This window comes from Doryrhamphus excisus, linkage group LG6 (assembly GCF_037039965.1).
Source record: "Doryrhamphus excisus strain RoL-2023G ecotype Guam linkage group LG6, RoL_Dexc_Guam_v1.1, whole genome shotgun sequence".
Classification (NCBI taxonomy): Eukaryota; Metazoa; Chordata; class Actinopteri; order Syngnathiformes; family Syngnathidae; genus Doryrhamphus; species Doryrhamphus excisus.
In genome coordinates, this window is record NC_136362.1 from 6,623,202 (window position 1) to 6,634,753 (window position 11,552).

The following is an 11,552-nucleotide window of genomic DNA, read 5'->3' on the forward strand; positions in this document are numbered from 1 at the left end:
CCTGTATTTGTTTCCAAGCACAGCGACATTGTGCGGGTGTCCAGCCGTCCATCATGGCGTGTAGTGGATGTTTTCGCCCACACGGTGGCAGTGTGGATAAACTGGGGCTGCAGAAGGCTCCGGGTGGACGGGGGAAGAAGACAAGCGCACACAATGCAATGCACGGCTGACAAGGGTTGTGTCTCCCTGATTTCCATCATAAATTACCAATTGAGTTGAAACTAGTGAAAAGGAAGCTGCGGGGGACATATCGTCTTCCTCGGTGTATAGTTTTTTTGCACAGTGGATTTGGTGGGGGAAGGGAAGCACAAGCAAGGACCGCCGGCGAGGGGCTGAACTTGTGGCTAAACATTGGATCTAAACAGTGAAGGCTGCACGGAGGAGCTGCCCAGCCCGACGGGGGTTGGCCGACACCCTCGTTTATGGAAATCGACACCGAGGCTTTCATCAGCGGGCCTCGGATTCCGTTCCAAGCGATGGAGGTGGAACTAAACCGTTTGTGTGCGTGAAGGACTAATATAGTGCGATTAAACGTGCGATTGTCAGTAGAAGCTCCAAATCCTTTCAGTTTGCTTTGGGGGAAAAAGGGATAAACCCCCTGCTAGCTAACAGCTGGATGGGCTAATGCTAGCTAGCGGTAGTGCTAACATTACGTCTTTCTTTTGATGGACACAAACTCAGCCATCATTCTCGGCCGTCAACACGTCGACATTAAAAATAAAAACCTCGACCGGGGAATATACTTTTGCTGCCCTGTTACCTGGCCGAGTATTAGTCGCGCGTCGCTGTAGCGAAGATACATGTTTATCCTTCGGTTGCTGTCTGATTATATTGTGATGTATTGAGTTAGCCCGTCCGAGCTATCCGAATGAGCGAATGCTAATTAGCGTCAGTCAACACTAACCCGTCGTTATCCAGTTGTCACATTAAACGCAACAACCGCTTTTTGCTCGGTAGATGTAATTAAATGTAAAAGCGTTGACTGCGTTCACAAAGCAACGCAGTCATGTCACCGCCGTGTGTTGGCGTTGTTTGGGCTATCGGCCTTCCTAACTAGCTAACCGTGTCATTTTGCTAGCAGGCAAATAAATTGTCAGCGTGAGCAGAAATTATTGACGGGAATGTTAACAATGGCCTGATTTCCAATACAAAACCAGTGTAGGGGTGATTTATTATTGACGTCAACGCGAGCTGGGCTGTCGTTTTTGTTTGCATGCTCATAACTTATTCGGTTGTTTGTGAATATTCCTGCTAGCAAGCTCGTGTTAGCTGTTTAGGAGACGCTGGTGGTCGTGGACGTGCTTTAATTCCCTCATGGGTCGAGGATTGTGTGTTGACACTTTTTGAAATGACACTCAAATTCCGCCGCAAGAAAGGCCTCGATGCCAGCAGACTGTTAAAGGACGGCAAATAATAGCAGCCACTGGTTCAATTAACGCCATTTTAACTGGGGGCTGAGCGCGAGGGCCCGGCTGGTGGTGTCGTCTCTTTGCGGTTCGGTGCCTTCCACCGGACCGGGACTTGAACTAAAGTGCCTTTTGGTCTCACTGGAGTGACAAAAAAGGCTAGCCGTGTGGACATGGAGGGCCCGAGCCGAAGCACCGGATTCAGGCAGAGCCGCCGATCCCGATCCCAGCGCGACAGGGATCGGCGGCGGAGGAGGATGAACCTGGCGGAGGAGAGGGCCACGTCCCTGTCGTCGGGCTCCGATCGGGAGGCTTGCGGGACCAACAGTGTCCGGGGTCCGGGGGGTGGGAAAGAGGGCCGACCGGGTTTCGGCCGACACAGGCCCCCCCGCCGGAGGAAGAGGGAGTCCGTGTCCTGTGAGGAAGACATCATCGATGGCTTCGCTATCGCCAGCTTCGTCAGCCTGGAGGCTTTGGAGGTGAATGTGTGCATGTTGACACCTGCTGTCATGGGGACTGACGCTGACAAACGCCGTTCCTTGCAGTGCCCTTCCCAAACAAACCCCCATCCATTCATCCAGGCATCCCGCCATCCATCCGTCCATGGATGGCCTCAATTATTCATGTTCTCATTCTGGAAGGTGTTGAGAATCCGCAAAACGTCTTTTGCTTTTTAAATGAGCCACACCAGTTCCTGTGTGTTTGCCACTAGGTTCAATTCCTTGCTTGATTTTCCAGAAAGACTAGAAGAGACTATGTCCCTTAGTTGTAATCAAAGGAGAATTTCAATCAAATATGTCATTTAAGGGTCCCAATCAACCTTGATGCTAATCACGGCCAGCCAGAATGTTTCCGTGGCAACCCCACCATACAGCCCGAAGCACTTGGTCAACTGCTCAGTGTGATTGTAGCAAAGATACACTTGTGGGCGATGACCCGCCGGTCGACAATCAGCCGCTCTCTTGCAACGGACAAGGTCCGTTACAGATCACGTGTTTATTTATTTTTTACACATTGGTGCTTTTTCTCTTCTCCAACGCCTGTTTGCGCCAGATGGACTGCTCCTTGAAGCCCAACCAGCGCACTGACATGCTGGGTCGGAGGAACAAGGGCAAGAGAGGGCCAGAGGAGAACGGCGGAGGGCCTCTGTCCGAGCCGGAGGAAGGCGCGCCGCACAGCTACTGCTGGAACAAGAGCAGAAGCAAGAGGAGGAGGATGGAGGTGAGTGGCACGTCCGTTCCAGGTCTTCTCCTTTTCGAAACTTTCATTTGGAATCACAGCAGCTAAGAATGTTTTTCTGCTGCAGGGCCACCCTTTGGAGACTGGCTACATTGTAAGTATAGATTTGTATTTATCAAAAAGTGTTTGCCCCTTCCTGAGTTTTTATTTTTCGTCACACTGAATTGTTTGTCAATATTAGTCAATGACAACACATCTACCAAATGCAGTTTTTAAATGAAACCTTTTATTATCAAGGGAGAAAAAAATCTGATTTGGTCTTGTGTTAAAAAAAAAAAAATACTGATTGCTCCCACACCTGTTCTTGATGAAGAACTCACTTGAAGTAGGACCTGCCTGACAGAGTGAAGTAGACCAAAAGATCCTCAAAAATGAGACATCATGCCGAGACCTAAAGAAATCCGAAACAAATAAGAAAGTCATTTAGCTTCATCAGTCTGGGAAAGCTTATAAAGCAGTTTCTAAAGCTTTGGGACCCTAGCCAACCACAGTGAGAGCTCTGATGTGGCTGAATGACAACAATTCTGCAAAAATTCCTCCACAGCGCCATAAGAGACCCATTGCAAGTTGTCGCAAACGCTTGATTGCGGTTGTTGTGGTGGCAGCAACTATAAAAATTTTCATTTAAAAACTGCATTTTGTATTTAGTTGTTGTTGTCATTGACTAATGCAAAAAAAAAACACACACACACACATAGTGATTTGTTTCTTCCTTAATTTCAGTGTGACACGGAGAGCGACGCCGGAGACAAGGTATGCTCTGAACTTGTGTTTTTTTTTCTCTTTAACATAAATAACCACCTCTTGGGTCTTTTCCAGGCTTCGGACCATGACATGGATCCCGTGTTCACAGTCAGCACCAGAAAAGGTGAGTATGTCATGAAAGTGCTGCACCCACAGTGATGAAACACTTAACCTCATGTGCGATGCTAAATTTAGATCTGAAGGTGACATTCCAGTCCCTCCCGGATTTATTTTTCTTTTTTTAGCGTGTGTGATTGCTTTGACCTAAAATGGCAGATTCTGCGGCAACTTTATTCTCAGAACATTCCGTTTTCACAACTTAGTTTCCCAGAAATTGCAATTTTGTTTCATTTAGTATCTCATAATATTATATTATTATTAAATATTCTAACTTTAAAAAATCATTACTATTTCAACTCAGTGGTACTAAGGTGACGTTATTTGTCATCATAATATTACAAGTTAATTTCTTGTTGGAAAACATTTTTATTTTGACTTTATTCTCATAATTACAGCTGTTTTTTTTTTTTTTAAATCTCTGCTGTTTTGTTTGTTCCACTATTTTCAACTCACAAATTTTCTTCTGGTGGTTATTACTTTATTCACGTAATATTATGACTTTACTGTCATAACGTTAACTTTTTCCACAAACATAATTTTGTAAAAATGTATGTTTTTTTTGTCATGTTTGTGCAGTCTTTTTTACAGGAATGAAGGCTAAATATTGCAAGAATAAAGTCATAATATTAAGAGAAAAAATTAGCCTGAAGTTGAAAAATGAAAGTCATAAAGTGGTTTGGGGGGGGGGGCAACAACTGCAGAAAAGTGTAATGTTAAAAAAAAAAAGTTACACAAAAATGTAAAAGTTTGGTATGTGGTTTGGACACGCCCACCTCAACCCCAAATAGCACAGGATGTCAACAAAGCTGGGAATATATGCTTACTTTGCCTATTAAATGAGGGACAATAAGAGATTATCCACGGTGAATAAGGAAGTGAGGACGTGGGTGGGCCAGCCAGGGACACCTTTGATTGGTTACACGGTTGAAGGGCGTTTCTGAGCGTTGTTCGGGGACACATTTGATTGGTTATAAGATGGCAACTTTGTGAATTCCTGCAGGGTGTGACGTTTGTCAGGTAAGAGAGGGATCATTTTGCAAGGATTAGCTTCAGCAGGAATCTGGCACACTTCCATCATCGTCATCTTCATCAAATAAAAGCCGGCGCTCTGAGTCATGCCATGCTTGTTGTCTTTTAGTTGTCGAGCCCCCGCCCTCAACCGTCAATAAAAACTGCTCGACCGTGCCGGCGCGGAATGGCGTCCCGCGCCTGATGGTGACGCCCAGGGTGTCCGGCCTGGAGCGGAGTCAGGAGAAAAGCCTGGAGCTGCATTTCCCCGAGCCTGTTTCATCTTCTACCTCTTCCGCCTCCTTCCCCTGCCGGCCTTCCCACTCGCCGGTCACAGCGGCTGGCCCGGTGCCGAGACCGGGTCCAATGAATGGGAACGGCGGCCGACACAACGGCAGCCCCCCGCTGTCGAAGCCCAAGCCCTTCCTCACCTTGGCGGGACCCTCGCACTCCCTTTACAGCAGGTCAGCGAGGGCCTCAGTTTTTGTTGGATCAGTTCTAATCTGCGCCTTGCTCGTTGGACAAACGCATACTGACGTTGTGTTTTTCCTCAGGAGCAGCACTCCGGCCAAACCGCCATCTTCAATTTCATCTGTTGCCGCGTCTTCAGCTTCCATGCGGCCCCCGACCCCCTCCACCAGTGTGTCGATGTCCTACATCCGGGGCGCGGGGTCTTCCGGGCCCCTCCGACCCCCATCTCGCGCCAACTCTGGAGCCTTGTTCACTTCCTCACCTGGCCTGCCTCCCCCTCCCCCGCTGCTGCAAGGCCCCTCCCACTCCACCGCAGCAGGTACACCGAGTGCCACCACACGTCTCATCGCTCATTTTTTTATTGTCATTTTAACAACGCAACATGTTCCGGCACAGACCAGGAAATGCTACGTCAGAATTTGAACTCCCACTTCCTGAACGCACAAGAGCGCGAGGGCAGACGCAGCGCACCGGGTGCCGAGAGCAGCAGCGCCGCCGCCACCGCCGCGGGGCGCTCCACACCCGGCGGGCCGTCGGCGTCCAGTTCCACGCCGGGGTCGACCGGTCGGAACTCCCAGAACCAGCCCAGCATCCAGCCGCTGGCCTTCCAATTCCATCAGCACAACCACCAGCACCAACATACGCACACGCACCAACACTTCACGCCCTTCCTGCACCCAACCGCCTCTGCGCCGCCCCTGGTAAGGAGCACCCGTGACGTATGCCAAATTCCAGCCTGTCTGGAATGCGGACCGAGTTCCAGATATGACATCTTCTAACCCTCTTGCTGCTTTTTTTGTGGCGTTGCAGTTTGATAAGTACCCGGGCAAAATGGAGGGGCTGTACCGGCACCCTGTAAGTAGTGCACACACGCATGTGTGTGTGTGTGTGTGTGTGTGTGTGTGGTAGTGCTGCTTCACCCAACTCGAGCTCACGTCTGTGTGCCATTACAGTTCTTCCCACCGTACCCACCACCGCCCTCAGTGCCCAATATCCAGCCTGTGATTCCTCCCACCGGGCCTTTCAGCTCCCTGCAAGGAGCATTCCAGCCAAAGGTGAGAAGAACTGGTCTGTGACCAGCATCACGAGCATGTCAGAACATTTTGGTCCGTTCAAGAGGCAAAGGAGCCAATTGAAACGCGGCCTAACAAAACAGGGTGTATTGCTTCATGTGATGCACTTGTGCCAATATTTGCTTTCATCTGCACCCTGCCATCACAGATCATGATGATAAAGAAAACACTAAATAACTAACCACCTAATATTTGGTCCTAAATGCTGATACGATGTGGGAATTCTTAAAGCTACAGTGTGATGACGTCATTGGGTGCTAATGCACCACTCAAGTTAAGGCATGCTAGCACACGGCCCAAAACAAACTGGTGGATGGCGGCTCTGTGTTCATTGCTTTTAATTTGATACATAATATATAAAATACTTAATATATAAGAAAAATTAGATTTTTATAATGAGTGCATGTGTGTGTGTGTGCAGCCTCTCGTCCCTCAGGGAACCGGTCCGGAGTTAAGCACTCGCCTTGGGGTTGTTCCTCACCACCTGCAGCCCAAAGACCCCCGGGTAAGGAACGGACTCTGCATTATTGCCGGACTTGACAGTGCAATACAGAACGTGGACTGTCAGGTTGTGTGCGCCATCACGCCGCAGACACTTCCTCATTCCGACATGTGGATTAAAAGTGGTTTCCCCACTTCTGCTCTCTCGTAGCTAACTGATCCATTTGGGACATCGTTGAAAATCAGTAATGTAAGCACAAACAGATGTTTTGATTGCTTTTTGGCTCCGCTTATTTTTACTTTTCCTGACTGCTTCATTCACTCTGCTCTAACCTCACATGTCGCTTCGCTAATGCTCTCTTCACTGGCCTTGCACACCAGTTAGCTAGCTCATATCTTCCTCTGTCCCCCACTCTCAATGTTGAAAAGAACTTTCCGTGTGTGGAGTCATTACCGCCGTGGGAGGCAGGCCATCGGGGCACACATGTCTGACAATGACCGCAACCAAAACTTTATTTGTGTGCCGCAGAAACCTGGAAAGTGGTGTGCTATGCATGTTTACGTGGCCTGGATGATTCTGAGCCATCAGAAGAAAGTAAAGGTACGTCTGTCTACAATTGGGTTGGGCGATACGGACCTTTGTGTGCATCTTGATCACGATAGGGCAATATGATTGGATTCAGCTGTGTCTTGGATAAAAAAAACTGCAAACCTTAACCCGTATAATTAAAAAAAAAAAACATGTCTGGAGACAGGACGACCTCAAAGTCCAGTCGCTGGTTACGTTCTGTCCCTCTCCTCTTCCACGTCTCCTTCATCTGCTTTATTGAAACCAAACCACTTCCGTATTACAGCAAGACCCCCGCGTTTACCAACAATTTCTGTTTTGAATCCGAAACCATGCTCGTTTTCTCTCTCTTGGTTGTTTTCCCAGTTTTCTTGACTGTCGCTGGACCATGCTAGACGTTTATCGCCAATGCGTCAATACAGTGTGGTGTAGCACGCTGTAGGAAAACACGTCATCAGAAATCTCATTTCCACCAGTATACGTCATTTTCTTATCAATGGAAGGATTTCTACCGCTACATAAAAGTTATCGCCCAACCCTAGTCTGCAATATCCTGCCGGAACACTAGAACACTAGAACAAGACCATTAGTCTCCATACGCCGTTTCTAATCCTAATATTGCCGTTTCTCAGCTGATGCAGGCCGACCCTCACAAGTTGGACTTCCGCAGCGACCTGCTGGCTCGTCTTCCAGGAGCTGGTGGACTTGGCCCAATGGGGCCCATCGGGGGGCCCCTGCCTCCGAGCCACGACCTGACCAGACCTCCCAGTCTCTTCTCAGCGACAGGTTTCATCACACGCATTCCCAGTCAGATGTATCCTGCTCGTGTAGCTTGACGGACACGGTGTGAGCAGTCCTTTCACTTCCACCGCAGGTGCAGTCAATCCGCCCTCGGCACCTTTCATCGCTCCATCAGCACCGCACTCGTCTTTCCTGGCTCCAGCTGCACATTTGGGTAAGAGCAGTGCCTTTTTTCCACTCTGACACGGTGGATTTGACTGATTTTTGTCAAGATGCATGAGTTTGCATTGCATTATGTACATGTGCATGCACGTTGTAGATCCATATGGTCGATCCCCACCCTTTACCCCACTGGGAGCCCTCGGTTCTGGTGCCTTTGGAGGACTAGGAAGCCCGACACTTGGTCAGTCTCCTCACATCTGGAAACGTGTTTATTTTGGAGCTGCAATTTGTGCTGGTCCGTTTGAGATAAATCTCGGAATACGTGCATATATAAATGGTATCAAAACTCTGGTTTGCAGCGGGCTCCGTGTTTGGTCCTAAAGATTCCCCCGCCAGCATGGTCGGGAACTTGTCCAACGCCCCCAACCATCACAACCCATGGAACCGCCTCCACGGAGGACCGTCTGGGTTCCCCGCGGGCCCCAGCTGGGCCAAAGGAGGCGACAAGCGAGACGAGAGGGATCGAGGGAAGGATGGAGAGAGGAGGGATGTACCCCACATCAAAGACGAAAAGGACAGGTACGAGGTTACTCATATTTATTTGGAATTGACGACTGTGAGCTGTGACGATGACGTGGCTTCCAATGTTGTTCCACAGAGACAACATGCTGTACGGCCGTCAACCTGTGAGGATGTCTCCTGTGGCTCCTTCCTTTAAGCCCCGCAGCAGCACCCCCGTGTCCCACATCAACGGCCACAGCAGCGCCGCAGGGGGCGGCGGCGGGCCTGTTGAGGACATGACTCGCAGCTTAAACCGAGACAGAGAGCGTGACAGAGACGGGGACAAGAGGCCGCTGCCAACAGTGACGTCACGCGGGCCGCCTCTTGGCCCTTCCTTATTGGCGGCAGACAGAGACAGACCCCGGTCTTCCTCGTCCTCTGTGCTCAACACCCCCCCGCCCACCAGTCGCTCAGCTCAGTCGCCCCTGGACCTTTACCCCCGCCCACTCGGCCCGGCAGCACACGGCCTCCACAGTGAACACTCCCAAAGAGACGGCGCCCTCCCCGCATCCACGGCCGGCTCTGCCTCCGTCACCTCTTTGCCTCAGGCTAAAAAGTCCACAACGCCCGTCTCCAAGCCCCCCCTGCTGCTGCCGCCTGTTAAGGTGAAGGAGGAGCGCAAAGAGGAGCCTGAGCACATCCCCATCTCCCTCCCTCCCCCGCTGCCCAACAACGCCTTCGACCGGCCCAACAGCCATCCACACCACCCCAGTTCCGGAACGCCTTCGTCCTCTCTTTCCCTGACTCCCACTCCTGGGGTTCCCCTCCCTCCCCCCACTCCCAACCCACCCACCCACCTTTCCCTGCTGGATCGCTCCAGGGCCATTGAAGCGTATCTCGGCAGCACGGCGGGTACCGGTTTGGTCATGGGCCCAGGTGGGGAGCGCTTCCACCACGGCCCCCCGCAGGGACCGTCACAGGGCCCACACAGCTTCACCTGGGATCCTTGGAGGGAGCTGGCAGCCCAGCAGCATCATCATCATCATCAACAGCAGCAGCAGCAGCATCGAAGGGAGGCGTTGGCGCTTCGGTCCGACCCCCACCTGGCCCTGCGTTCCGACCCCCACCTCGCCCGGCTCCTTCAGCACCAGCGTCTACTGGAGGCGGAGAGGGCTGCGGCTGTAGCTGCTGCGTCAGCCCCTCACCATCCCTCCACGTCTACGGCCTCCAATCCCGTGGTCCGCCAGGAGCTCGCCCTGATGGCCCACCACTTTGATCGGCCTCACCAGCTGGGAACACCGGGAGGGGGGCTGATGGACGAGGAGCAGCGTGCGCAGATCTTAAGGGAAGACTTTGAGCGTGCGCGCTTCTTTGGGATGCACCCTCACCTCCCCCCTGGCTCTCACCTGTCCAGTCCCTCTCATGCTGCTACCGCTGCTCACCTGGAGCAGCTGCACCCAAGCCTTCTGTCCCACCCCCTGCCCCCTGGGGCCTCCCAGCATCACATGGGCCTCTACTCGCGTCTGGGCCCACTCAATGCACACCACGTGCCCAACGGCATTCTGGCAAAAACACCTGCAGGTTTGGTGGGCGCACTGTCGATGGGGGCGCCGCCGCCACTCATTCCGTCCGTCACCAACCGGTCATCCACGCCGCCCCGCGGCTCCAGACTGGGGGTTCCTGGTGAACTGGCACTGTTCAGCGCCCACAAAGACGGGGAGTCCAGATAGTACAGGGACAACAGTGAAGGAGATGAAGGGAAACTTCAGGATCACTGTGCTGCTCGCTTCATGTCTTCACCGTGCTCGTGCGCGCTCTCACAAAAGTCCCAGTGGGCGTCGCCCTGATGGGCTGCAACTGGTGGGAGAAAATGCAAGACTGACCAATGTGTTATCAGTGCAATTTAGACAACGTTGTTTGTGTGCATCTGACTTTTTATTCTTTTCTGCGAGCAGTCGCTCACTGCTGTCAGAAGAGGTGCAATTTTGTTATCAAGGATGCAGACTTTTAAGCAGGCCTTTTCCGGATGCGGATTGTCAATGACTTCCACAGGTATGCATGCCTGAAAAACATGTCGAGTTCATTCTCATCGTGCTTATGTCACAAAGCTGTACTGGTCACAATCCAACATAGCGTTGGGAGGGAAGGCTCGTAGACTGCGAAGGTGAAGTGGTTAATGCCTCGTGTTTGTGCGTGTGTGTCCGTCATTGTGAAAAGACTGATGAGACCAATCCATGAGTCACTTAGCATTGTACCTCAGTTTCTTGCTTTACCCAAAAATGACAAACCCTGAAAGCCTCAGCATCACGGAACATGAGATTCACCCCCTCTCTTTGTTTTGGGGCTTGTTTTCTTCCCTGAGGATGGATGGCAAAATGAACTGTGCAACGCTGCGTGCGTGTGAGAGTGAATACAGCGTTTTAGAGCTTCCTGTTTCCCACCTTCCTCTGGACTATATGAGCAGGACCAGATTATAGTAGTCTAGACTAAATGCCTTTGTAATTATTATTCGTAACATTATCTTCTATAATAATGATGATAATAAATATATTCACTGTTACGTTGTCATTGTTTCAGGTATGCACCAGTACTCTCTCCCCCCCCAGGTAGAAATACTGCACATCATGCAAAAGGTTCCTGTGGACTCTTCATGGATCTCTATGCCTTTTATTAAGCTTTGACTGTGCACCCTCGGTTTATGTGTTACAGCCATTTGGGGCGACGTTTTAGAGCCTTCTACGTGGATATTGAAAGCTGCGTTGCTGACAATAAGTTATATACTGTATGTGGATTTGTGGGACATGCTAAAGGACTGAAGACGCCTACACAGACATCAACATTGGACACGCTGAGTGGGGAAAGACTGGGTCGATTATTTTAATATGACCATTTTATACCTTTCCAGCCCCTCCCTTAGAGACAACAAAGATGAATTATTAAATGAACTGTTGTTTACTCTCTTGTTTGGGTCTTTTGTTCTGCTTTGGCGCACTAGCGCCACAAGTTGTTTATAAGGATGTACCGTAGAACTACTGTAGTCTGCAATGAGTAAAGGAAGCAACGGTAGCATTAGTGTGT

General features: G+C 50.6%; 1 protein-coding gene across 2 annotated transcripts; it reads left to right on the plus strand.

Moving 5' to 3' along the window:
• The first annotated feature begins 114 nt into the window (after positions 1-114).
• On the plus strand, positions 115-11,429 carry fbrs (fibrosin). Of its 2 annotated transcripts, XM_058068501.2 has the most exons (18): positions 116-1,885; positions 2,460-2,627; positions 2,713-2,739; positions 3,369-3,398; positions 3,465-3,513; positions 4,648-4,981; positions 5,072-5,307; positions 5,385-5,689; positions 5,799-5,843; positions 5,942-6,043; positions 6,483-6,566; positions 6,714-6,752; positions 7,032-7,103; positions 7,703-7,856; positions 7,945-8,025; positions 8,131-8,214; positions 8,333-8,552; positions 8,632-11,429. In XM_058068501.2, exons 1-18 carry the CDS (start codon positions 1,580-1,582, stop codon positions 10,202-10,204), a joined length of 3,909 nt encoding a protein of 1,302 aa, XP_057924484.2. In that variant the 5' UTR covers positions 116-1,579; the 3' UTR covers positions 10,205-11,429. The 2 variants fall into 2 exon arrangements, with proteins under 2 accessions (XP_057924486.2, XP_057924484.2); XM_058068503.2 differs by lacking the exon at positions 6,714-6,752 and having other exon boundaries at positions 115-1,885.
• The last annotated feature ends 123 nt before the right edge of the window (positions 11,430-11,552 follow it).